The sequence below is a fragment of the Camarhynchus parvulus genome, chromosome 6 (assembly GCF_901933205.1).
Source record: "Camarhynchus parvulus chromosome 6, STF_HiC, whole genome shotgun sequence".
Taxonomy (NCBI): domain Eukaryota; kingdom Metazoa; phylum Chordata; class Aves; order Passeriformes; family Thraupidae; genus Camarhynchus; species Camarhynchus parvulus.
In genome coordinates this window covers 18,727-44,591 of record NC_044576.1, presented here as the reverse complement: position 1 = coordinate 44,591, position 25,865 = coordinate 18,727, and the positions used below count along the sequence as shown (strand labels likewise).

The following is a 25,865-nucleotide window of genomic DNA, read 5'->3' as shown; positions in this document are numbered from 1 at the left end:
TCACCCTTTCTGTAAAAAAAACTTTTTCCTAATATCCAACCAAGACCTCCCCTCAATGAAACACCGCTCACTCCTATATGGTCTGATATTCCTGAAAGCAGCAATATCAGAAAGCACCTCACCTCCCACCTTGGGATTCATGTGTTCAGCATATTAGAAGTGGTTATGCCATTTTACTGCTATTTTTTCCATCTTATTTTCCATGCAGGGTATTCTGCCTGAGACAAAAGACCTTAGCCTGACACACAGTGTGAGCAGAACAAAGCCCCAGTTTCTGCCAGCCTCCAATTTATTTTGATCATTGCTCTGAGAGCCTCAATGATTTTGATAAAACACTGCTACAAGAGGAAATCTCGCACACAATTAATTAATGATTCATTTCTGTTTATTGGGCCCTTTTGTCAACTTAAACTTGTCACACCTGCCATAAATCCCCTCCAGTGCTAAACAAGCTCTTCAATTAAATCTATTTTGCCACGAGAGCAATATTTCAGATTGCAGATGATGAAAGAGTTTGGCCCACCCTGGTTTAAAACACCCTTTGGCTCTCAGCTTCTCTGGGCAACCTGTACCAGGGCATCTCCCTGCTCACAGGGAAGAATTTCTTCCCAATATCCCATCTAAAAGCAAATTTTGAGATGGCAGACAGAACACTGCTCCCAAGCAAAGCAGCTTTCAGGGTCAGGTATGTTGTATATTTTTTGTTGCATGTATGTATATTTTTTTGTTAAAAAGTTGTTGACAAAATAAGAATTTCAGTAGTGACTGATACGAGATCTCCCTCCAAATATGCAGAGTCCTGTACACATGTGGGTTTAGCTGCCACCAAAAGCAGCACAGCTGGAAAATAGACAAAAAGGAGAGGGGAAAAGAGCAAAAATCTGTTCGCAGTGCACAGGTTCACCCCTTGCACAGGGTGCAAACTGCTCTGAGCAAACACCTTGCCCAACAGCCCTCAATTAATCATTAAACACAAACCTAAAGGGTCCCATTCCACATGGGGAAGTTAAAACTGTGCAGAAGGGGAACTTGGAGGTTCAGGAGGCGGAATCAGCCAAAGGATTCCCCTGGACACAATCCCACACTGTAGAGTGAGGAAAACCTCCACTGCCCTGTTGTTGTTTTTCAGGACCAGACCATCCCTCTGCAAGAGACCCTCCCATGAACTGGGCACTTAAGGCTGGATTTGTCACTCAGGAGAGAAAATGCCAGTACAAAGGAGCTGAGCAATCAGAGGGCAGGGCAAGGAATCCTTTTCCTCCTGGTGTTCTCCACCTCTAGGGAGCTGAGGTGGCCAGCAGTGGCTCAGCACTGGCAGCACTCGTGTTGCCAAGGGAAATAGGATCAGTTAATAAAATCCAGTGAAGGGAAAGCCAGGTAACATGAGGGATTTGCTTCCTGCCCATCTCCTGATCAATGGGGAGGCCAACAGAGGCACTGCCACCTGCCCTCAGTTCACCTGCTCAACCTATTTGATTTACAGGGGCTCTTCTGCTGGGCTGTGCTGAAACTGCCAATCCTGCACTTCCAGCTTAGGCCAGGAAAATATTCTGCTGCCCTTTCCCAGCCCCATGAGCAGCCCCACCTCCTGATTTCATTGCTGGAAACCTCAGAGCACACCTCCTGCTGCCATCCACAGCAAAGCTTCCAGCTCCAAATCTGCACACAATTGTTTTCTTCTGAGGTGCTTCGTTGCTCTCTAAGTGTTTTCTCCCTGGATAGACACTCAGGATACAAAAGATGGTCATTTTTCCTTTTCATTACCCTGGCAAACAAACCTACAGAGGGGAAAATTTAAAAAAAAAAATTAAAAATAATAATAGAAGGATTTGCTTCCCTCTAACGTGCCTCCTGGATCAACAAATCATCTCTGCAGAACCCACAATCTCTTACAGTAGAAAACAAAATGTGCACAAGAGTATATACAAGGGATGTATATCATGCTGTACTAAAATAAATTAAATAAATAACTCTGGAATTAGTTGTTTCAGAGGTGAAGAAAGCTGTGAGGGAATAGCAGGGGGCTGAATTTCTGTCTGCCACGTACAGCAGCACAATAAAAACTGGTCAGCACTGGAAAACTGCCCATCATGTGAGTGGGCTGAGCAGACGATGAGCTGCAGGACATGGGCACAAATCCATCTGGCCTGGAGAGGGAAAATGCCTGGGAGCAGCACTCAGCATCCATGAACACACCATTACCTGGGCAGTGGCAGAAAATGCCTTAAAAATACTGGGAAATGTTGTGTGGGGCATTGCTCCTCTCCTGCTCCATTTGCAGAAGAGGGCTCTCACTCGATGTAACCTGGGCTAACCTGGACAGGCAGCCAGTGATTAGCAATATAATTAGAGTAATAATAAAAATTTGGACAATTTGGATTAGGAGAATATGAGACAATAGAAACAAAGAGTTACAGACAGTCCAGGTACCTCTTTCTGGGCAAAATAAGGCCGAAAAAGGACCCAGGTTAACAGAGGATTAACCTTTAAAAGCAACAGCCTGTTGCATATTCATACACCTCATCCATGATGCATAAACTCCATTCAAACACAGGATTCTGTCTGGGCAGTGTCAGCTTCTTCCTCTGAATCCTGACTGAGTCTTCAGGGCTGAGCAAGGCAGGAAGAAGTTCATTTCTTCTGATAAGAGGGCAATAAATTCTCTTTCTCTGAAAGATTCAGGTGTCCTGTGGCTGCTATCTGGTGCGAGTACCTCATTCCTCTCTTTAAAAAATATCCCACATACATAGTTTCTATTTTAACATTATGTTATATCCTAAAACTATATTTTACACACTACTTTAAAAAAAATTGATACAGCATAACTTTCAAACATAACACATATAATATGTGTACACATATAATATATGTATATACGTATATATACACACATAACATACGTATATACATATATATACATATAATATATGTATATGCATTAATACACATATATGTATATACACATATATATACACATATATATATGTATATGCATATATATACATATAATATATATATACACACATATAATATATGTATATACGTATATATACACACATAACATACGTATATACATATAGATACATATAATATATGTATATACATATATATACACATATAATATATGTATATACATATACATACATATATAATATATGTATATACATATACATACATATATATGTATATACACATATATATACATATTATATATGTATTTACACATATATATACATATAATATATGTACAATTCATTGGAATATTTGCGAAAATCCAACCATAAAATACGTATTTTTCACATTAAGGGAGCGACCCGCAGGAGTGGGCTGCGCGGCTCGGGGGCCAAACCCATCGCGAATTTGTGGTGCAAGGCTCCCAGAGACCCTGTCCGGCCATTCCCCGGTCCCCGTGAGGCCCCACAGGCAGGTGGCCAGGGCTGGGAAGGCTCGGCTGGCCGGGGGTGGACCCGGTGGCCTCGCCACGCCTCCGTCGGTCCGGAGGAGCCGCGGCCCCGGCGGGATCCGGCAGGGCAGGAGCATCCATCACCGGGCGGGCAAGGAGCATCATCACCCGGCGGGCACCGAGCACCATGGTGAGTGGCTGCTGGGCGAGCCGGCTGTTCGCTGTGCCTTTCCTGAGGCAGAAATGTTCCAGCGGCAGCCGGAGGGTGCGAGGAGAGGCAGGAGGAAGGGGAAAGGAGCGAGCGCTGTGGTTAATCAGTAACGCGCAGCTCCACCGGTTGCCGCTGCATTTCCAAAGGTAGGATCGCTCTCCAGGCTCCTTCCTCTGAGAGGGGGAGGGAAAGGATCCGCCAGGAACGACCCCTCCCCACATTCTGTAGACATTCTGTAGGGCAAGGACGACCCCCGCGTGTGCTCCATCTGCACAGCCCCGCAACACGCCCCAGCCGGCTGGGAATTGGCTTTTCCACCGCAAAAAAAGAGCCTCGTGTCCCTTGTGGAATACAGCATTCCAGGGCTACCCCCCGTGCCTTCTCCTAGGTGGAAATTCTGCTTTTCATTAGGGAAAATTCTTTCCTGTGAGGGTGGAGAGGTCCTGGCACACACAGGGTGCCCAGAGAAGCTGTGGCTGCCCCTGGATTCCTGGCAGTGCTCAAGGCCAGGTTGGATGGGGCTTGGAGCCACCTTGGATGGTGGAAGGAGTCCCTGCCCATGGCAGGAGGTAGAACTGGAGAGGATTTAAGGTCCCTTCCCACCCAAACCACTCCATAACTCTATAAAAGGGAAGATTTTAGAGCAAAGAGGGTCCAAGGCCAGGTTGGACATGGCTTGGAGCCAGCTGGGATAGGGGAAGGTGTCCCTGCCCATGAACTGGATGATCTTTAAGGTCCCTTCCCACCCAAACCACTCCATGATTCTTTAAAAGCGAAGATTTTAGAACAGAGGGTTCAGATTCTCCCAATTTCCCTTGCTGGTTCACTTTTCCTCTGTTGCACAATGCATCTACTTGGTTTCCTGCTGGCAAAAAAAAAAAAAAAAAATTAAAATCCCAACTTTTTGGCGGTTGAGAGCCAGCAGAAAAAAACCAAAATAATTTCATTTCCCTAACAAGAAGAGTGTGTGCTCTTAAGGAGTGAGAGCACATGAAAGCATTGACATGCCATCCTGACAAAACCAGCAGGCTGGGCCATGTCCTGGGGTGGAGAAGGATGGATTGGGGCAGGATGGAGGGCAGGGGGTGCTCCAGGCAGAGGGGTTGCCCTGTGACACACCCAGAGGAGTTGGCTCTGGGTGCTCTGTGTGCCAAACCTCAGCCTGGCCATGCCTCCCGCTGGTACTGGGAGGAGCTGGCTGGAAAAAGCCCCGGGGCCATCCTCCCACAGAGTCACAACGAAGAAAAAGAACAATTACACCACGTCCCTTTGCTGCTGTGCCCGAGGAAGGCTGGTTTGGAACCCTGCATCCCTCTGCTCCAAGCTGCTATCCCAGCTTTTACCTTTCCTCTTTTTAGCACGGATGTGGAGCAGGTTTCAGCCTCTGGTTCCACATCCTGGTTCAGGAATCCCTTGCCCTGCTCCCTTCAGAGCCCCCGCGGGTGGCTCCCTGCCAGCAGAGCCATCCTTTGTCCCCACCTTATCCAGTTGCTAAGCTACCTGTGCCCGGCTTATCTTGCCATCAGCAGGGAAGGGCAACGGCTCTGGGTTTATTGAGCTCAGTGCTGTTTGCTCACTGCCTTCCCTGCCAGCACAGCGTTGACATTTGGGGGGTGGGGAGGGGGGTGACAGAGCCAGGGCTGCCAGGGGGTCATCCAAAATATGCAGAGGCAAGGAACACCCTCCCCAAAAATCCTGCAGCTGGACAGGCAGCATCCCACCCCCAGTGACACTCTGCATTCTGTGCAGGGATGCACAGGTAGGCACCCACACAGCCACGGGAGTGGGGTGTCATCATTCCAATCTTCCCCAAAACATGCAAGACCCACCCACAAAAACATCAGTTCCACAGCTGGTTCATTGGTTTTGTGCAGCCTGTGAGCAGGGAAAGCACAGGAGGGGATGATTTGCCTCAGTTGCCCAATGCCATTTCTGAGCATTGATGCCCAAGCAAAGCAGCTCAAGGGGCTGCTGATCAAATACCCACCAAAAAACTGAGCCAGATGTGTCAAGACTCATATCCAACTTGCCACACTTGGCTCTACAGCACATAAAGGAAAATAAATTCCAAGGAGCTCTTTATCATCACCAGCTGGAAAGATTAACTCACCCAGACCTGCCAGGGCTCAAGGTGTGTTTGGACAATGCTCTCAGGCATGTGGTGAGATTCTTGGGGCTGTCCTGTGCAGGGCCAGGAGCTGGAGTTTGATGATCCTTGTGGGTCCCTTCCAACTCAGAACAATCTGTGCTTCTGTGAAAGAATTTTAATTGCCAGAACATGACATTTCAGAGAGCAGTGCCCCTTTGCACTCACTCCTGCCTTCCCCACTGAGCCAGAGCAGAGCTGGCTCAGGCAGCCCCCATCCCCAAGAGCTTCATTTTAGTTTCATCTCTGCCTATAAACACTCCTCAAAGCCAAACACTGCTGCTTCCCCACTACCACCCCTTAAAAAATAAGTACCAGCAGCTCTGCCCAAGGCAGAGCTCAACCACAATCCCTCCCTCTGCCCTTTGTTCCTCACAGGCAGAAACAGCCTCTTAAAATCCATTGTAATATAAAGGAGAGGGGGGGAAAGGAGCTGAACTGCAGCTTAGTGTGACTCATCTCTGATCCACAGCACTTCTTTCTCCTCAAAAGCAGGCTCACAATAAAGAGAGAGAGAAAGAGAGAGAGAAAGAGAGAGAAAGAGAAAGAAAGAGAAAGAAAGAGAAAGAAAGAGAGAGAATGAGGCCCTCCTACTTCAGGAACCCTAAAGCAACTCTCAGATCTAGAAATGATCACAAGAGCTTCTGCTTTTCAAGTTGTTGATTGTTTTTCTTTTTTCCCCAGAAGATTATACGTAAAAGAAAATCTATTTTGGAGTTCAACTTCACACAGGTATCATTTCTCAGCACCTCAGGCACCGTGGGAGGTGTTGCAGGTGAGAGGACAGAAGGGACCAGCTGGACTTTGTTGGTACATGCAGGATGTACTCCAGGCAGGGAGCAGAGGACATTGATATTCCAACCTCCCACCCACTCCACAGCTGCAACTCCACAACCCATGGGATGCCTCCTTGCTCTCAACATCTGCTTCATCCCACTTGTGCCACACTGACCTGCTCCTCTTCTCCTTCCTTCCCTTTCCAGGCAGGCAAAGCCCACAGGCTGAGCACGGAGGAGAGGGAGCAGCTGCTGCCAAACCTGAGAGCTGTGGGGTGGAACGAGGTGGAAGGCAGAGATGCCATCTTCAAAGAGTTCCACTTCAAGGACTTCAACCGGGTACGAGCACCAGGGGCACGGAGCTCTGCAGACTGAGCAGCCCCTCTGCAAAGCTCAGCCAAAGAAAGCCCTCTGTGTCTCTCCTGAGATGGAATGGCTGAGCAAAATAACCTCCCCAAGACATCAAAGGGATCAACTCAGCAGTTTGTCTGGGAAACACTCCTCAGGAAGAGGAAAACCCATAGAAAATTTCCAGAATAGCCCAGGCCTTGCATTTGGTTGGGTTATGAAGCCACAGGCAGTGTAAAGTTATTAGTAACGGGAATGAAAACCAGTATGTTGCAGGGTAAATGGCTCAGAGTTAACTTTCCTTCTTACCCTGCAGGCTTTTGGCTTCATGACCAGAGTGGCTCTACAGGCAGAAAAACTGGATCACCATCCTGAGTGGTTCAATGTGTACAACAAGGTAAGGAACACGATGGTGGGGACACAGCAGGGCACTTCAGGGAGCAGCTCCCTCTTCTGAGGGATAAAACAGGAGCAGCAAGTGCTGTTCAACATCAGCAGGACCTCTTCCTTCAGATGCTATTCCCGTATCACAGCCAGCCTTCAGATCCTTTCCTCCTCCTTTTATCCCATCCAGCTGAGCAGGCTGGCACCAGCATTGCTTATTAAAATCTGTATCAAGTAGCAGCCACAGGAAAAGCTTCTGGGGAAAAGAGTGAGTTGAAAATGGGCACAGGTGGCTGCTGTGACTGAGGCAGGGGTGGCAGTGACAGCTTGTGGCCAGCATGAGCTGTAGGAAGGAGAAAAACCAGGCAAAGTGCCAGAGCGCCTCTGCCAGCCCAGGGAATTTTGCTAACAAGTTTGGAGTTAGTCTCATCAGATGCAGCACTGAGGAGAGCAGCCCTGCTGCTTCTGTCAACAACTCTGGGCCTGTCTGTCTGCCTTAGGTTCACATCACCTTGAGCACCCACGACTGCGGGGGTTTGTCGGAGCGAGACATCAACCTGGCCAGCTTCATCGAGCAGGTGGCAGCTTCCCTCTCCTGACCAGGGATCCAGCAGCCAAAAACCCCACTGTGCCACCGTGTCCTGCACCCAGAGCCTTTTCCCACTTCCAAGCTAGATCCTGGATCCAGACAGCCTGACACCCTGCCAGCCCCCCCAGCGCAGCTTAGATGGATGGAGGCACTGCTCAGGGTGTACGTATCCATCTCTGATCGTGCACATTCCATCCTTAAACCCTTCCTTAGCCATGTGATCCCACACCCCCAGCTGCTGAGCCTCTTACCAGGAGTCAGTCATATCACAGAGCCACGGGATGGTTTGGGTTGGAAGGGATTTTAATGATCACCTTGTTCCAACCCCCTGCCATGGGCAGGACACCTTCCACTATCCCAGGTTGCTCCAAGCTCCATCCAACCTGGCCTTGGACACTTCCAGGGATCCAGGGGCAGCCACAGCTCCTCTGGGCACCCTGTGCCAGGGCCTGCCCACCCTCACAGGGAAGAATTTCTTTCCACTATCCCATCTAGACCTATTCTGTGTGAATCCATTTCCCCTTGTCTATTACTACATGCTCTTGTAGAAAGTCCTTCTCTGTGCTTCTTGTCAGTTCCTTCAGCCACTGGAAGGCTGAAGTGAGGTCACCCCAAAGCTTCTCTTCTCTGGGCTGAACAATCCCAATTCTCTCAGCCTTTCCTCATAGCAGAGGTGCTCCATCCCCTCTGATCACCCTGGTACCTCCCCTGGACTCGCTCCAACAGGTCGATGTCCTTCCAGAGTCAAGTTACACCAGTAAATCTGTCCAGAGCCTGCCCCCGTTGTGCTTTCTGCTTAAAACCCATTTTGTGACCCCTTTGGCTTCTGTGTAGCCAGGCAGCAAGGTGCTGTGCAGTTTGTCATTGCTGTAACCCCTCTCCAGCAGTATTACATCAGGCAGATGGTCTCACCCCGACTGGAGCCAGCCTTTCCCGGGATACCAACTGAAAATGTTTACAATAAACATCTCCTTTAACCTGGTGGCTCTTTGCAGAGAGGCCTCACTGACCAAATGACACCAACAGGTTTCCCTGACTGCTCTCAAGAAGGTGCTGCTGCCACAAAAAAAAAACTTCACACAGAAACAGCAGGTGCCTTCATCTCAGAGTGATTGGGGTCTGAAAGACTAAATGAGGATCAAAGCCAGGGCAGGTAAAAACTGCTTGTGTAAAATCACAGCCAAGGCACAAACACAGGGAAAGGACAACCAAAAGGCACAAAAGCAGCATGGCACCAGGGCAGGGGCTGCTTAGGGTGGAATACTTCCCAAAAAGAGGTTGTGGGTGGATTTGGTGGTGCAGGATCTTCACTGATACAATGAACAATCTCATGTGAAACCAACAGCATTTGATTTCAGCACCACAGTCTGGGGAAGAACACTACAAACACCCGGTTCAAGTCTTTTTTTCTTCTCTTTTTTTTTAAACCCTTTTAAGTTCTACAAAGTATTAATAGAAAATCCATAGCTCTTAACTTCCAGCATCCTTGAATATCACACATAAGATGCAGACACTGACACCACCTTCATTTTGACAGAAGGACAGAGCAGCCCTCAGGCAGAGTTAGCAAGATTCATAAACCATCCTCCCTGCCACAGACCAGGCTGTGCATGAGCAAATTCCAGGTCCACATTCATTCAAACAAGCACTGAAGCAGAAAAATCAGAGCTCAGTGAGCCTAGATAGCTAAATGCACCATTTTAATACAAACCAGGCCCATTTTCACCATCTCTCCAGCTATTTCAGCCTCCAGTTCGACCAGGGGCAAATCAGAGCAAAGCAGAAAACTGCCATCAGATCAACTCATCCCATTTGTCCATTAAAAAGTCCTTGTGGATTTATTGGGCAAGGTATTATTGTGTTGTACGCAACCCTTCCACTCCCCTCTCCCCCAAGTCATCAGAAAAGTGCAGATGAAATCCATGGCATGAAGACACACATCTCTTCTTGGTCCATCCCATTGGATATTCTTCATTCTAGTACCTAAAAACAGGTGAATCCCTTGGGAGTGCTTTGTACAAGCAACAAATTGAGCATCCTGCTTGGAAAACCAGGAAATCCCACAGGAATTCACAGTGGCAAGGATCCCTCCAGGTCTAAAAGTACCGTCCAGTTTCAGATCATAATCCAGTTCATCAAATTCTTCTCTTTTTTTTGTCTTTAAAACAATCACACAGCCTGTAAATCTGTTTTTCCAGGACCATTTGGCATGATAAAGTAGATGCAGATTACATGTTAGGTGACAAGGATGAATAAAAACTACACACCAGGGAATTACAGTGGCCTACTCCTGACCACAGGATTACATTTACAGTATAGGACAAATACACATGGAACAATTAAACCCACAAATATTATTAATAAGCAAAGCCCAGAATAGAATACATTGACTTACAAACAACATCTTCAAATACATCCAAAAGTGTGAAATGGAGCACTGATCTGTTAGATCCACCTACCTCCTGGGAGGAAAATGCAACCAGGGAAGGAAGAGAAGGGAGTTTTGCTCTCCTTCAGCCCACCCCAATCCACCCCTTCTTTCTTTTAAAGCAGAAACAAAAAGAGTACCTCCCTTTTTTTTTTTTTGTTCTGTTAAATCTCGGTTCCAAAGAGAACCATCACAGTAGCCAGACACTGAAGACTGTCTCCAAACTCAGAGATACAGTAATGGTCACATTGGCAAGACCTTGAGAGAATAAATAGGTCCAATACAAACTGCCAGAGCTGATATCACCACCAAGAGACTCTCAGGCAATTCAGTGATTTCAAAAGGGCTCAGAGATTTGCATGAAGTCATCAAGCTCAGGGCAGATGGCCAAAATGCTTGTGTCTCCTAGCACAGGGAATAAAGCTGTTGGAAAGCCAGGATCCTTCCCACAATGGCTGGGCTGGTTTTTGCAGGAGCTGGTCAGTGACCTTCTCATTCCTTACAATTCCTGGGCTTCAGCCAGGGCCAGCTTCAGGCTAACAGACTGGAGCAGAGGGATGCCTTCAGATGCCCTGCACAGGACTGTGCAGACACAGCATGAAGTCTTCACCCACACGTGGGATTCTGCCTGGGAAACTCTGCTCCATGCAAAAAGCTGAGAGGAAACATGGGAAAGCCCTGCAGGAGTAACTCCAAGGCTACTTGAGAGATTCTGGCTTGTCCTTGAGGCCACAAGGCTGTGCTGGGAAAACTCTCTCACCCTAAAAACAGCAGGGGAAAAATAGGAAGGCTGAGCCATGTGCCCAAGGCTGGAACAGCTCTGACTTGCTGCATCCTTTCCTCTGCTTCTCCCAGCATCTTTGTAATACTGTGAAGGGACTTGGCTCATTACAACTACTATCCTACCTAACAGGCAAGGGTGCTTCCTCTGAGGCCAGCCTGCCTTTGAGGTTTGTTTTCAGAATTAGTACCATAAAGAAACGACCACAACCAAGGTCGTGGTCCAACAGCTGAACCCTCTAACCCTCCCTGGCCTGCCACAAAAAAAAAAGCCAGAGAAGCATCAAGGCACAATGGTGAATGCCCTTTTGAGAATGTGCCTTAAAAGAATCAGTGCAAAGAGCTGAGATTACTGCTATTACAAAAGTCACCTTTTTGATACTAAAAGACTGTGGTTAAAAAAACCGTCTGCGCACAACGTCCCTGGCTGTGACAGGGGCCAGGGCCTGGCTGGCTCTGCTACAGCATCCTGAGGGGACAGTGTAAAACCTTCAAGTTCTGAACAGTGAAATGAGCTTTGCACCTCCCTCCAGATTTGTGCAAGGGAAAACAGCACTCCTGGGTGGTCAATGCATGTCTTCTACGAGAGGCAGGGGAGCAGAACAGCCACGATGTACCCGGGGGTTTCAGTACCTTCCAGTTCCTCTCCCTACACCACCTGCTCGGTTTCTATTTCTGCTGTTGTTCAAGAGATTCCAGAAAAGGAGTTTGTGTTGGTTTTTTCTCCCCCTCAGCAGATATTGATTGCAGTCTCACTCAGATTTCAAAGGGAGGCCATGACTACCTTCCCTCTGCCAATTTATCAGCTCTGCATTACACAGATGTAAGGTTCCCAGCACAGTCTGTTAAATGCAGCAGCTTACAGCAATACTCAAGAGAAAACAAAATTTCCAATTTACTGTCTGCCATTAGCTTCCAGGAAGATTGGAGCTGTGGAACACAATGTGAGAACTCAAATTTAACACTTGGCTGGACACTGGCTGAATACCAGGTCTGAGGAGGAGAAACAACATGGAATGAAGGGACACGCAGAATACCTGAGGAATTCAGAGCTGTGGAATGGACATTCAATTCACCATCAACAGCCATGATGAAAACAGGCAGGGGGGAGGGAGGAAAAGCCCTAAAACTGAAATTGGGCATGAAAACAATGCAGATTTCAGAAGAGACGAAGACAGGGAAGGAATTCTTCCAGATCAAGCCACCCTCGGACTTGCAATTGTAGGAACAAAGGAACTGCAATCTCTTTCCCTAGGAAACCTTTGGAACCACCCCAGTGCTGGCTGGCAAGGCACAGATTGTTGCACTACAGTCAGTGGTGGCTGGGAGAGCCGTTCATGTGCTTTTCAGTGCTGAGAACATCCGTGCTGTAGAGGCCATCCAGGTAGGCCTGGGAAATCTCTGCCACCAGGCTCCTGTCTGGGATGGACTGCGCCATTCCATAGATGGCTCCCTAAGCAGAGAAGAGAGGCTGTTACACAGGAGAAACACCCTCAGCCCAAACACCCCCTCACCGTGTTCTGGCCTCCTCACCATGCCCGTGGTCTTGGCCTTGAGGTCCTTCATGATGTCCTGGATGCTGTCCCTGACATCCTTCAGGAACTGCTCAGCCACGCCGGGCTTGGTGTGCAGCTGTGTGATGCAGAGATGGATGCTGGGCAGGCAGGGCAGAGGGCAGACATTAAACCACCTCCAGTACACACAGCTCCATATTTCCTGAGCCCCCAACAGCAGCTGAGCCCTTCTGTGGCCAGTGAGAACTGTGTATCTCCTTGAAACAGCACTGCCACTAAGGGTAATCCCTGCAAAATGCTTGCTAGAACCACCTCCTTCCTTCCTTCCTGACTTCACAATTAGGTTAAAGTTTCTCACCTCATTCCAGGTAACTCTGGTGAGAAAAATGCAGCTGCCTGCAAGCACAGGGACCCCTGCAATCATTTCCCTCTCCTTCCTCTGCAGCTTCTAAGCCATCACCAGAAGGAAGCACCCACCTCTGACCTATCACCTCAGGCTCCATGGACTTGGCTTCACATGGCCACTAAATTTTTTTCAGTGCAGTTGCATCTGGGAGCACTGACCCCTTCTGCCCACAAAAGTCCAATTTCCCACTTAAGGAAAGTCTCTGACAAAGATTAATTTTACATTGAAAATGATCAGCCATTCACTGTTGTTTTGATTTCCTTCATCTTCAGCGGGCAGGAGGAAGACAGCAAAAATCAATAAATCAATCTACAAACCCTCAGTTAACTAAACATGAGATAGAGCCTTGGTTATTTACATTTTTCTGCTTGTATTAGATAGAGGTAAATAGAAAGTCTTCTGCCAGGCTCATTAAAATTACTATTACTTTATCTTCGCTGATGTATAATGGCAATTTGTACAAAAGTGATTCCTACTCTGCAGAGAAAAATTCTACATACAATTTATCAGCTATGGACAACAGTACTCAGCAAATCACGAGAGCTACATGGCCTGAAGTTGAGCATCTTGCTAATAAATACATCACTGCCTGGTCTCCACACACTCACCTTGGTGGGAACTGTAGGACATTCAAGTTCCATCCTTTTGCAGCTAAAGAATTAGATAATCTATAGATGTCAAAAGTGTCTGAGCCAATGGACAGGACAGACACCTCTGGCTTCCCAAAAATGAAGATGCTGTCGATTTTTCTCAACCTTGAAAAGAAGGAGGAGAAAAGAAATGACTGATCAATGTTACAGCGTTCAGACATTCTGGAGCCTTAAAGGAAAAGCTACAAGAGGGAAGAGATGGCAGCACATTCCCACCCAAAAATCATGCACCACGCCCGGGCCATTGGGGCTTGTCAGAGGACCTGGGTCATTACATACCCTGAAGTCAAGTAAACCCAGGAAGAAATGGAAAAGAGAGAAGACAAGACAGAAAAGCAGAGAAAATCAGCTTCTCTTTCACAGCCACCCAAGCACCCCAACAAGGAAAAGTACAACCCTTCTTTTGTCCTCCCTCCAGATTCCCCCTCAGCCACAGCTGAGGCAGGAGGAATTCTCAAAGCCAAGCTGAATGAAGGTGCCTGCACCCCTCAGCTATCTGGGCACAAACAAATGTTCTCCTAGAACTGCCCAGCAGGTCCTAGGAAAAAACAAACCAAAAGCAGTTTGTGAGGAGGGGTCCAGCAGGATCCAAACCCTGAGGCACCCACGTACTCTGACTCCAGGAAACGAGCTGTTTTAATGATCCTCTTCGTAGCCTCAACGTAGCCCGACTCTCCGATGTGCAGCAGGGTTGCCCAACATGCAGCTATGATCCCACCAGGCCTGGAGCCTGCCACGGAGGGGGAGGCATAAATTCCCCCTTGCCAGTCAGGGGCTATGAAGAACTGGTACTTCCTGTACTCCTTGTCACTGTAGAGCACCACCGAGGAGCCCTTGGGAGCGTAGCCATACTGCAAGGGGCACAGAAAGGGTTAGAAAGCAGCAAGAGGGCACAGGAATGAATCCAGGCCCTCACCAAGATCCCATCTGTTGATGTGCTGGAGAGCAGAAGGCTCTGCAGAGGGCTTGGGACAGGCTGGATCCATGGGCTGAGGTTCCGCAAGGCAAAGTGCAAGATCCTGCACTTGGGTCACAGCAAGCCCCTGCAGCTCCAGGCTGGAGCAGAGGGGCTGGAAAGCTGGAAAGGGCCTTGGGGTGCTGGTGACAGTGGCTGTACATCAGCCACCACGTGCCCATGTGGCAATGGCACCTGGCTTGGATCAGGAATAGTGTGACCAGCAGGATCAGGGCAGTGATTGTCCCTCTCTGCTGGGGGACCTTGAGGGCTGTGTGCAGTTCTGGTCTTCCAGCCAGAGAGCCCTGGAGGGGCTGGAGTATTTCCAGGTAAGGGAACAGACCTGGAGCCCCAGGAGAGGCTGAGGGAGCTGGGAAAGGGGCTCAGCCTGGAGAAAAGGAGGCTCAGGGGGGGCCTTCTGGCTCTGCACAACTCCCTGCCAGGAGGGGACAGCCAGAGGGGGTCAGGTTCTGCTCAGAGAAAACAAGTGACAGGACAAGAGGAAACAGCTTCAAGTTGTGCCAGGGGAGGAGGTTAAGGTTGGAAATCAGGAGAAAATTCTTTGTGGAAGGGGAAAAATGGGCTGTCAGGGTTGAAGGGGCTGCCCAGGAAGGTGGTGGAGTCTCCATGCATGGAGGTGCTCATGGAATGACTGGATGTGGCACTCAGTGCACTGCTCTGGTTGATAAGGTGGGGACTTGGGCATATTGCACAAAGCACATGAACAGAGCAGCCCCTACCCCTGCACCTCAGTGCTCCTCCACACAGTAGAGAAGAAATGCCTGAAGGCCAGGATGGCAACAGGAATCACAGCCCAAAAATGAAAGCCCTGGAAGACCCTTCTCCTCACCTTGTGGGTGTCAGCAGAAATGCTGGTCACACCTTCCACACGGAAGTCAAAGGGACGCTTGAGAGGGAAGCCTGCCTTGTCCATGAAAGCAATAAGGAATCCACCCAGGCAGGCATCCACATGGAAGGGGATTTTGTACTTCACTGCAAGCTGTGTGTGAACAAGAGATCAAAATGATGTGGCTGGAGCACCCAAACTCCAGTCACCAAAACATACTTGGTATTTCACAGTTCAGTTCACTGAACCCTTTGAGAACATCACACCACTCTCAAGTTGTGGAGGACAGGAGATGTGGAAGGGCTGGCTGCTTGTGGGATGCCTTTTCCTGCCTTCCACACACAGGAAAAACAATGTGGCATTTTGGTAGCTTGCTGTGTTTGCCAAAGGAATGTGACAACATCGTCTGAAAGGAGCATCCACAATAAAATAAAAGGGTGTGAGCCAAATGAACAGAAGGTCAGAGGCCCTGGCTGGTCACATACAACATAAATAACTGGAGCACAGAGAGGAAAGAAATCAAGAGGTGTGTTCAGAAAATAAGATCCCAGCCCTTTGACTCCTTCTCCCTCCACACCTATTTTGCTACAACCAGCAGGCCATAAATCAAAGCCTTTTCACCAGCGAGCCATTTAGGTGTTCTTTCCTTTCAGGTAGCAAAGCATGAGCACTTCTGGTTGGTCTCACAGTCACTCATTCCCCCTCAGTCCCAAACTGCATCCTACATACCCTGCTGTTGGTAAACAGCTCCTTTGAGGACAGCAATACCCTTCCAGCCAGTGAGATTCCCCACCAAATTCACTGCTCAGCATCCTGGAACCCCTCCATTCTTCCTGTGCTGGTTTTACTGCTACAACACACAGGTTCCTACAGGTAAGGGTACCCTACCTCTGCCACCTCTTCAATGGGGTCCATAATTCCATGTGGGAACTGGGGAGCAGAGCAGACCAGCATGGCTGTGTTCCTCGAGATGGCTCTCCTCATTGCCTGAAGATTTAAAGAGAGAAGATGCTCACATTCCATTTACCAAGTGCCATCCTGCCAAAAAAGATAAAGGGTGAGAACATGCAGAGATCAAGGCATACAAGAGTATGGAAAGCAACGAGCTACAACCACTCATCCACTGGGAAATATCATGATATTTTTGTTCACTCTTCTCTGAAATCTGGGGCTATTTAAGTAATACATAAAATACCTGAGTCTAAATGAATCCCACAGGACAAAGGGATAACATCCAGTTATTTCAAATACAACTTCATCTGCAATGACACTTCCTCATGCTGTTTTTTGTTGTTTCCACAAAGCATTCCTCCCTCTTTATCCACTGACTCTCTACCTGGACAGGCAGATTTCTTGCCTAGTTGCTGTGCAATGTTAATTTCCTCACAGAGAGAGACTAAAGTGATACCTGAACATCCACTTCCATAGCCTTGGTCAGAGGTATTTGGATCAGCTTCATCCCAAAGTAGTGTGCTGCCTTGTCAAAGGCAGCGTGGGCACTCACAGGGACCAACCTGGAAAAGGAACAGATCAAATGAATGCAACATTTGCTGTCTCCCGTCTCCAGTGGCAGTGGCTGAACAGCCTCAATTAACCCTGTTTTCTGAGGCCTCACATCATTATCAGAGCCTTAAATGCTAGAGAGGGAAGAAAAGAACCACCAGTGTTTTGTTTCCTTTAACATTTTCCCCTCAAAGCAATTAACCAGAGAAATATTTCCCATGCACCATCAAGAAAAGAGACGGCACATTAGAGACAGCAAATCCTCTATTAGCAGTGTAATGATTAGCACAATTCCTCATTTGAGCTCCAACCAGCCCAACTCCAGCCTCAGAGTTTTCAGGCTAAGCCTTCTTTGATGTGAATAAATCAAGCCCCTCGAATACTTCAAAGGGCCTGACAATCTCTGCAGAAGAGCAGAGCTGATCCAAGCAGCTGTCTGGAGCAGCAGACAAGTATTGCCAAAATACAGCTGTCCCAGCAACATCTGTGCCCCCCAGGCTGCTTGCTTTAAAACTTTCTGTGCTTTTGAACCCTTCTTTCCACACAGAGATGGACAAGAAAGGGGTAGCAATGAGCTATGAAATGAAGGATTATTGAGGTCCAGCACCATCTCAGCTCAAGGAGACAGTAAATCCCACCAGGCCCCACCAAAGGAAAAAGCTGTGGTGGCACCACTCACATTTCTGGCTGCTTGATGCCTCTCTCATAAGCCAGGTCTCTGTATGCCTTGCAGGCCATCAGGATGCTCTCAGTGCCCCCAGATGTCATCTGTCACCAGAAAAGAAGCAAACAGGAAAAATAACAATGGGTGTTGCAGGAGGGAAAAGCAAAAAGGGGATGCAGGAACAGCATCTCTTGACTCTGCTTCAAAGGTACACAGGACAACTCAGGGTTTAAAGGGCAGCAAAGCCACTGAACAGCACAAGGATGCATTCTGACACTTAGCTTGAAAATGCACATTTAAATGCTGAATCCTCTATTTAAATGGGATGGGGGAAAGGGGAAACAAACAAAAAGTATAGACTTCCAGAGCCCAGCAGGAAGGGACCACATTGCACAGTCACCTCACACAAAACTACTGGTATTCGAGCTCTTGATTACCTGGGGATTGTTTATCTGCATTACAGATGAATTATGCCACGTACACAGGAACAACAAAGTTGACTCTGTGTTAGGTCAGCTGCAGTCCTGCAGGGTTTATTAGGCCTGGAGCAGTGCCACACTGAGGCACAGAGTCAGCTCAGGGCTGGCACCACTTCTCAGCTACAAAACCTTCCCAGAACCCGGAATGCTGCAGGACTTGGAACTCTCCCACCTCCTCTCTGCTCAGACCAGCCCAGGTCTGCTCAATACCAGAGCTTCTAAGGCCTCAGGGACACAAGGAATTTTACATCAGGAGGAATTTGTGCATTCCTCTCCCCCAGCCAGTGCAGTCAGTACCCACACCACCCACTAAGGCTGCTGTCCCAGCCCTCTTCACCCTGACCACAGGGTTTGCATCAGGAGGTGGAAGAGAGGCAGGCACACACAGGTTTACTATTGCATACTGAACTCAAGAGCAGCTGCAAATACACAAATTAAACTCTTCACAGGAAGGAATTCCTCAAGTGGAAGGTCTCTTGTAGGTCATGAGTTCTGGCATGCAGGGGACACTGGGTACAACCTTCCCCAGTAAAATTTTAACCTGGGAAAATGTGAGGTTGGTTTTTCAAGCAGCCTGAAGGACTGACTTATTGGGTGAGCCAAAACCTGAGGATCTGGAGTAGCTGGGACAGTTATACAGAGGTTCACATAAATGAGGAATCAAAATTTACTTAAACTGCTTATGGGGGACTAATTTTGCTCCTCAGACCTGCTGAACCAACTGCAACTTCCCCTTTTAGCCTCTTCCACCTCAAAAATAAACCCAAACAGAAGCGAATCAGATTTGTATGCCTTATGACATTTGGGTTTTCCTTAGGTTTTTCCCTGCTGACATGGCTGCAAACCCTGAAAATGCCAAGTGACTGTGTGACAATGACTAAACGTGAAGTACAGAGATAAGGAACAAAGTTAACAGCCTGCCAAGATTTGTTCCTGACACAATCCAAGCCAGCAGCAGCTGCTGCCACAGGCAGTGTAGAAGCAACTGTCACTCCATAGACAATTCCTGCTTTTTGGGGCAAGTTTAAAAGCAACAGCTGTCACAGATAAAACCTAACAGAGCTTCTCACTGGATAAAGACATCTCTGCATTAATTGTGGAGCAAATGCATGGCAGCAGGAACAATGTTTTAAGGGTTTTATGGGCTGTGCCACTCACTTCTCAATGCCCTTTATGAATAAAGATCTGTCAGGTTGTGATTACCTTTGGGGAAAAAAACCCAGCTGGTGATAGACTGCCTTCCTACTGGGTGGGAGAAGAGGAATGGGATTATTGCATACTTGCACCTATCCTTGCAACACTGCATAGGATAATGATTGTGAAAACTTTGCTAGGAAGGACGTGGGGATTTGTGTTACTGAACACCTGCTCCTTGTTGGGCAGCATTCCCTATGCTCATCTAGATAATGTGCTCTTGAAAAAGCAGCCTCTGTACAGTCTTATTCCTGTTTCAATCCTAACACCAAAACACCAACATCTTGCTTTCATATGTAACAAGCCTTTCCCCAAAGTCTGGCTCTATCATGGGAATGCTGAGCCACACACAGTTTTTGGTAGGTCAGAGCCAACACTTGTCAGCAGCCAGTCACATGCAGGGTGAGGAAGAGCATCCAGGATGGATCTTCTCCCAGGCACCCAGACTGCCAGATGACCACACAGAAAGCTTGTTCAGACAGCTGAAAATCCACCCAAAAAGCTGAATTTCAGCAGCTCAGCTTCCTAAATTGGCCCAGAGTCAGCACATCGTGAGTCTCCAGCACGGAGAAGTGCCTAAGTCTGGAACAGCACCTTTAGCCCAGCACAGCTCTAACACCAAAATCCTCTTGGTCCACATGGATGATACCTGTGCACGGAGGCTGCTCCTTTCCAGGAGGCTTTGTCAGCTCAGCCACTGACTGCAAACTCGTTCTGCTGCAGCCAGAGCCTGAATCACTGTCACAGGATCCAACTTCCCCAGTGCCTGCGGCGCCCGGCCAAGGCGCGGTGATTCAGCACCCGCCCAGGGCTCACACACATTCTTCTCTCCCCTCAATGAAGCCCACAGGCTTTTCCATGCCATGGGAAAAGGGGCTGGAAACAAGCATTGTTTAGGCAGCTCTGCAGCCCTGCACTATCTTCAAAGGCCGGGCAAAGTGTAGGGGAAAAAGGAAAGTAAACAGACATTTTGTGTTCTTGATTTATTTGTTGTTTTGTAAATGGGAGGGGAGAGGAGAGAGCACGGGGAATAAATATCCCTCCTGCTTTCCAAACTCGATATATCACTTCCATTGCTCCCTCCCTCCAAATCCCAGTGCTCTGGAAGCTCAACATTACAACAGCAATAAGAGATATGGTCCCTATTCCAGGATTCCTTTGGCCATGTTACTGTCAAACTGTCAGACATTAAAGAACCAAAGTGGTTCACGGTCTCTGAAGTTTTGCTTCCATTTTCACCTAAAAACACGTCCATTCAGACCCTGGAGACAAAGCCAACCAGAAGTTTCACTGAGCTGAACCACCCCATGAATTAAAAAAAAAAAAAAAAACTAACAACAATTTATTTCTAGGGTAAGAGAGTAAAAAAACCACACCACAATCCACTGCAATGTTGTGGCAACCTCCCATAAAACCCCTGGAACCCTTCAGGTTGTAAATTCCACAACTTGTGCCTCTCAAGGTGACCTGCTCACGACTACAGAAAAAATCTGACAGATCTGAACAGTTTAAGCCCCCCTCAAGACATATCACTCAAATCTTCCTACATCAAATGTGCAGCCAGAGTTTGGAAGCCACATAATTTGGGGAGAAGAGACAAAATGGGTTTCTACAGGAAGCTTAGGCTTGCATCTGGTGATTTTGCCTTTTCTCTCCTGTCCTCCGCTCTAGAATAAGTGGAAAAAGAATTCCCAGAGAGATCCACATCAAATACTCACGTCTCACATGCACACAGAATTTTTCCCTACACTTCAAAGCTGCCCTTTCTTTATAAAGTTCAAAAAGCTACTTAAAAACAAAAATACTGCAGCTTGCATGAAAGTGCTGATTTCTCCTCAAATTACAGGGGAAATCCACAGAGCCAACACTGCAAAACAAAGCACCTTGTGAACATGAACACATCAGACAAGAACAAACTCCCCTGTTCCTCTTCTATGTGCTGAGCTTAATTAGTCCTTCCAAATCATTGCAGGAATGTGATTAGAATCTTCCAGGCGCCCCAACTCACCGATCCCTGTCTCTTTGCTCTTCATAACACAATTAAAGTAAGAACAATAGTAGTAATTAGTGAGAAATAGGAAACAGCCATCCACTGCTGAAAATTATTACTTTTAAAACTGCTTAAAAACTTGAAGCATCTCCCAGAGCAATTCAAGACAAAGGCATGTCTGAACCTCCCCAACCACCAGGGCACTGTTAGAGCTTTTATGGCCATGTCAACAAAAGGAGAATTACAGCCCACATGGCTCAGCTAAAGGCAACTCCTGTAAATAACACAAGCTGCTTGTCTGATTGAACATTCAGAAGAGTAAAAAAGACAGTGTTTTATGAAACACACCAAAAACTTTCAAACAGGAAGCTCCCCAGAGATCCTACTGAGGGAGGTGTCCACATGACAGAGGGCAGGACCACACAGAGATCCCAGGCTGCTGAAAACCTTGGCAACAGCATGGAGGTGTCACTGGGCAGCTTCTGCCAGGCTGAGCAGCAGTGTTACTGCCACAAAGTGCTGTTCTGAACGTGCTATGGAAATCAAGCACAAAGGAAGTGAAATTGCCTCACTGAGAAGTGCAGACAGAAACTTTTAGGTGCTTTCCATACAGCACAGATGCAGACACCCTCTGCAGAAGCACCCATGAGTTCCACCACCTTCAGGGACCGATACCAACACCAACAAATTGGCCAAGCAGTCCCTGCTTCTAAATCAGGTTAGGAAATCCAGTGGACAGGGGCCTGGCACTATGACACTTTACCTCTCAGAGGTGGCAATGAGGAAGCTCAGGGGGGAAAAAAAGCAGTTGTTCTGAAGTTCAGCACTGCAAAAGTTGAATCAAGTAAACCCAGAGGCCTTGTCAGTAGAATGAGCCAGCAGCCCCTCTTGAACAGTTTAAAGATAACTCTTTGCACTTCCCCTGGTTTAGCATTAAAACCTCTCTGCTTTACAGTCTCACCAGCTCTAGAAGTATAACTGCAGCACTGAGCCACCAGCTGCAGCAGAGCCTTCCCAAGACAGAAAGCAAATCATCAGTTTGAAAAAAATCCTCTTTTTAATTGAGTTTGCAACTGTCCAAGCCTCCAGAAATTATTCTGAAATGTTAATTCAGTTCTGGGGAGAAGAAAAGAAAATAAGAGAAGTCTTTGAGCCCAACTACTTAAAGAGCATGTGACCTCCATATACCCACCCACCTCTCTCCATCAGGGATCAGCAACTCTGGGTGTCACTGTCATATTTTCTGAAAAATCCCTTTGCCCAGGATTTTTCTCCTGGGAAGCTGAGAAGTCTCAGAGAAAAAGGAAAACAATATTATCTCGTTTGCTTCTCTTGTGTTGTGCTCATGTGGAATGTGTTTGGAGATTGTTTACCCACAGGTGATTGTTTCATTGGTGTCTGCTGGGGCCAAGCTGTCTCAGGACTCTGGAAAGAGTCACAAATTTTCATTATTATCTTTTTAGCCTTCTCTAAGTATCCTTTCTGTATTCTTCAGTATAGTTTACTATAGTATTCTTTAATATTATAGAGTATCTTAAAATAATATATTAGCCTTCTGAGAACATGGAGTCAGATTCATCATTCCTTCCTGCCACGGGGCACCCTGCAAATACAAAACTCTGGATACTTCAGAGTCAGGAAGAGCAGTGGGAGGAAGACAAGAAGTCCACTGGAAACACTCACTCAGACATGGGAATTACAGGGGTGCAATTAATCTTCTGTTTCTGGCTGGTCAACTAGCCAGCCCTCCCCTTCTCCCTGCCAATGGGGCTGTTCAAGCAGCCAGGACAGAACCTCACAGCAGGCTGTGCCCACCCTTTGCTGTGTGGCACCATCCTCAGGAGGGAGAGGAGGACAGAAGGAAAAGCAGCATTCCCCAGAGTATATTCATGCAGGTCTCACTTTGGTTATGCAGTTTTTTACCTGTTCTGACCTTCTCTTAGGCAATCCCACTTTTCCATTTCAGTGGGAGAGCAGCCAAGGCCAAGGCTGGCACCTTTACATCGTGTTTTACATAACAAAGCCCCAAGGTTCCCCGTGCAGGCTTCAGCAAGCAAAGTTCCCCAAGCACCCAGCAGGGGCACACAGCTCTCTGCCTGCTGTGCCAGCTGATGTCCCAACTGCTGACAGAAACCAGTCCCAACAGCTTCGTGCCCACCCCCTGCCCCACTACGGGGATAATCACAGCTCTGCAAGCCAGGAAGCAGCTGAGGTGAGGTGAAATGGTTTTTATAACCAAAAAGGCACATTCCTCCTCTAAAGCTTGTGAAAAATGTGTATTTCACGATTGGCTTTTTGCAAATATTCAAATGAATATTGTATGTGTTATGTTAGAAAGTGATGCTGTATTAATTTTCTTAAGTTTTGTGTTAAATATGGTTTTAGGTTATAACATTATGTTGAAATAAAAACTATCTATATGGGATATTTTTTTAAAGAAAGGAATGACATAGCAGCCACAGGACACCTAAATCTTCCAGAGAAAGGGAATTTATTGCTCCATTATCAGGAGAAATTAACTTCTTCCCTGCCTTGCTCAGCCCTGAAAATGCCATCAGGATTCAGAGGAAGAAGCTGACCAGACAGAATCCTGTATTTGAACGGAATTTATGCATCATGGATGAGGTGTATGAATATGCAACAGGCTGTTGTTTTTAAGGGTTAATCCTCTGTTAATGTGGGTCCTTTTTTGGGCTTATTTTGCCCAGAAAAGGTACCTGGACTGTCCGTAACTCTTTGTTTTTATTGTCTCATATTGTCCTAATCTCAATTGTTCAAATTTTTATTACTCTAATGATATTACTCTTTTTATAACCATTTTATTACTATGAAACTTTTAAAATTTTAAAACCACGAGACTGGCTTTTTTCACAAGCTGAAGGTGGTACAAGGAACACAGCCCTGAGAAGAAAAGTCAGGTCAGAGGGTGTCACCTCCTCCTCCTCTCAAACGCAATCACATCTTGCACTCCTACACAGCTGAGCTCATCCTCAGTCCCACTGGGAGTCTGATCCCCACTACACCTTCTGCAAAGCTGCTCAAGTACTCAGCTCCTCACCACAAGGAACCCTCCAGCTGACAGGGAGTGCCCACTCAAGGCCAGTTCAGTTGGTAAGCCCTTGTGCCAACCCTGCCCTCCATCAGCTTAAGAACAAACATTTGGACTCTTGCTGGGAATTTTATCAAGACTGTACAACTGGTTTGCACAGGAAGGCCACACGAGCCTGGAAATGCAGCTTTCCAGCTGGACAGCTGACAATCCATGCCATGCCTGCTTGTTGGTGGGTAGCCAGCCAGCCAGCTGGCCTTGCCCTGGAGCTCAGCAATCTGGCAGGCTCACAGATCTCCAGCTCAGAGACTAAAACTGAGGGGAGCTTCTCAGAGTGACACTTCTCTGTTCACAGTTCTCCACTGACATCCAGCCAGGCTGCATTACACCAGTTCTCCTTTCCAACTGCCATCAAGCCTGTGTCACTTAAGAGTGGGGGGAAAAAGAGCTGAAGTAAATGGTCATGTTTAGAAAACTGTTTCTCTGAGTGAAATTGTCTCTCTCAAGAAGAGGAATTAAGCAACCTCCACACAGCTGGCATGGAACACACCAGAATGAGCTTACCCTCATGCTCACCTGGAGAGCACAAGGTGCATTTGCACTGATCCAAGTCAAAAATACCCAAAATGTTCAGGTTACTTACAGCACCACAAGATTTGGGGCCCCCGTGGAAGAGTGTGCAGGCAATCCTCACTACTTCTGCTTCCATCTTCCTCAGACCAGGGAATATATCTGGATGGAGAGGATTACTCCAGGCAAACTCTTCATACACCTTCAGAAAACAAAGACAGAAAGTTAGACTTGCAGATGAGGCTTTAAGAACTCCCCATGTGCACTCTAGAAGCAAATTAGCTGCATTTTACCCTAAGAATATTACAGGACTTAACTGCTCCTGCAAGTAAATGCCACAAGCTGGGAAGCTGAGGAGTAAAATAAAGAAAAAAAAATAAATGTTTTTCTAAGGCATTCAGACCTCTGCAGTGGATTCTACAGCACAGCAATATCTCTTGTTGTTAAGGACAGATCTAATAAATTTGCTGTTTTTAAAGAACACAAGATACATCCTGCAATTGATTTACACAAATCAGGCAAAAAAAGTGACTTAGCAGAACTTGTTCTCAAGTTTATTGTTAAGAGGGGGTTCTGAAGCAGGCAGTAAAGCACAAATGCCCACCCACACCACAAGGAAGGTGGCTGTGGAAACCAGTATTTCTGCTCATTCCACAACTGTGGACTCAAGAGGATACAAAGCTGGAACAGGCCAGCCCCAACCTCCTGCAGTCCAGATCAAAAAGCAACTGCAGGGAATGTTCAATAAAATACAGCAAAACAAACCAGTGAATAATCAGCACAAACAAAGGGAATGTTTCCACAAAGTGATCCAAGCCCAGGCCCTCCAGAAAGGCTGCTCTGAGCTTTGTTTCTCCAAAAGTGGCACAGAAAATGTCAACATGAGGAAGAAAAGAGCAATAGGAGCCACCAAACAGAGCCTGCAACAAAAACTGTTCCCAGGAACAAGAGGGCCAGACTTCCCTTTCTAGCAAAACAA

The 25,865-nt window shown here is 47.2% G+C and overlaps 2 protein-coding genes across 2 annotated transcripts in view; one reads left to right on the top strand and one right to left on the bottom strand.

Moving 5' to 3' along the window:
• Positions 1–3,471: 3,471 nt before the first annotated feature.
• On the top strand, positions 3,472–8,835 carry PCBD1 (pterin-4 alpha-carbinolamine dehydratase 1). Its single transcript, XM_030951320.1, has 4 exons — positions 3,472–3,593; positions 6,744–6,875; positions 7,201–7,281; positions 7,769–8,835. Exons 1-4 carry the CDS (start codon positions 3,591–3,593, stop codon positions 7,865–7,867), a joined length of 315 nt encoding a protein of 104 aa, XP_030807180.1. The 5' UTR covers positions 3,472–3,590; the 3' UTR covers positions 7,868–8,835.
• Positions 8,836–9,540: 705 nt separating this feature from the next.
• Positions 9,541–25,865, bottom strand: part of SGPL1 (sphingosine-1-phosphate lyase 1) — a 32,783-nt gene continuing 16,458 nt past the window's right edge. The window contains exons 6-14 of the mRNA XM_030951447.1: positions 24,960–25,088; positions 17,620–17,708; positions 16,846–16,951; positions 16,326–16,424; positions 15,441–15,590; positions 14,248–14,486; positions 13,594–13,740; positions 12,599–12,719; positions 9,541–12,518 (exon numbers count right to left, since the gene is read on the bottom strand). Coding sequence (XP_030807307.1) covers positions 12,378–12,518; positions 12,599–12,719; positions 13,594–13,740; positions 14,248–14,486; positions 15,441–15,590; positions 16,326–16,424; positions 16,846–16,951; positions 17,620–17,708; positions 24,960–25,088 — 1,221 coding nt within the window. The 3' untranslated portion in view covers positions 9,541–12,377. The remainder of the gene's footprint in view (positions 12,519–12,598; positions 12,720–13,593; positions 13,741–14,247; positions 14,487–15,440; positions 15,591–16,325; positions 16,425–16,845; positions 16,952–17,619; positions 17,709–24,959; positions 25,089–25,865) is intronic.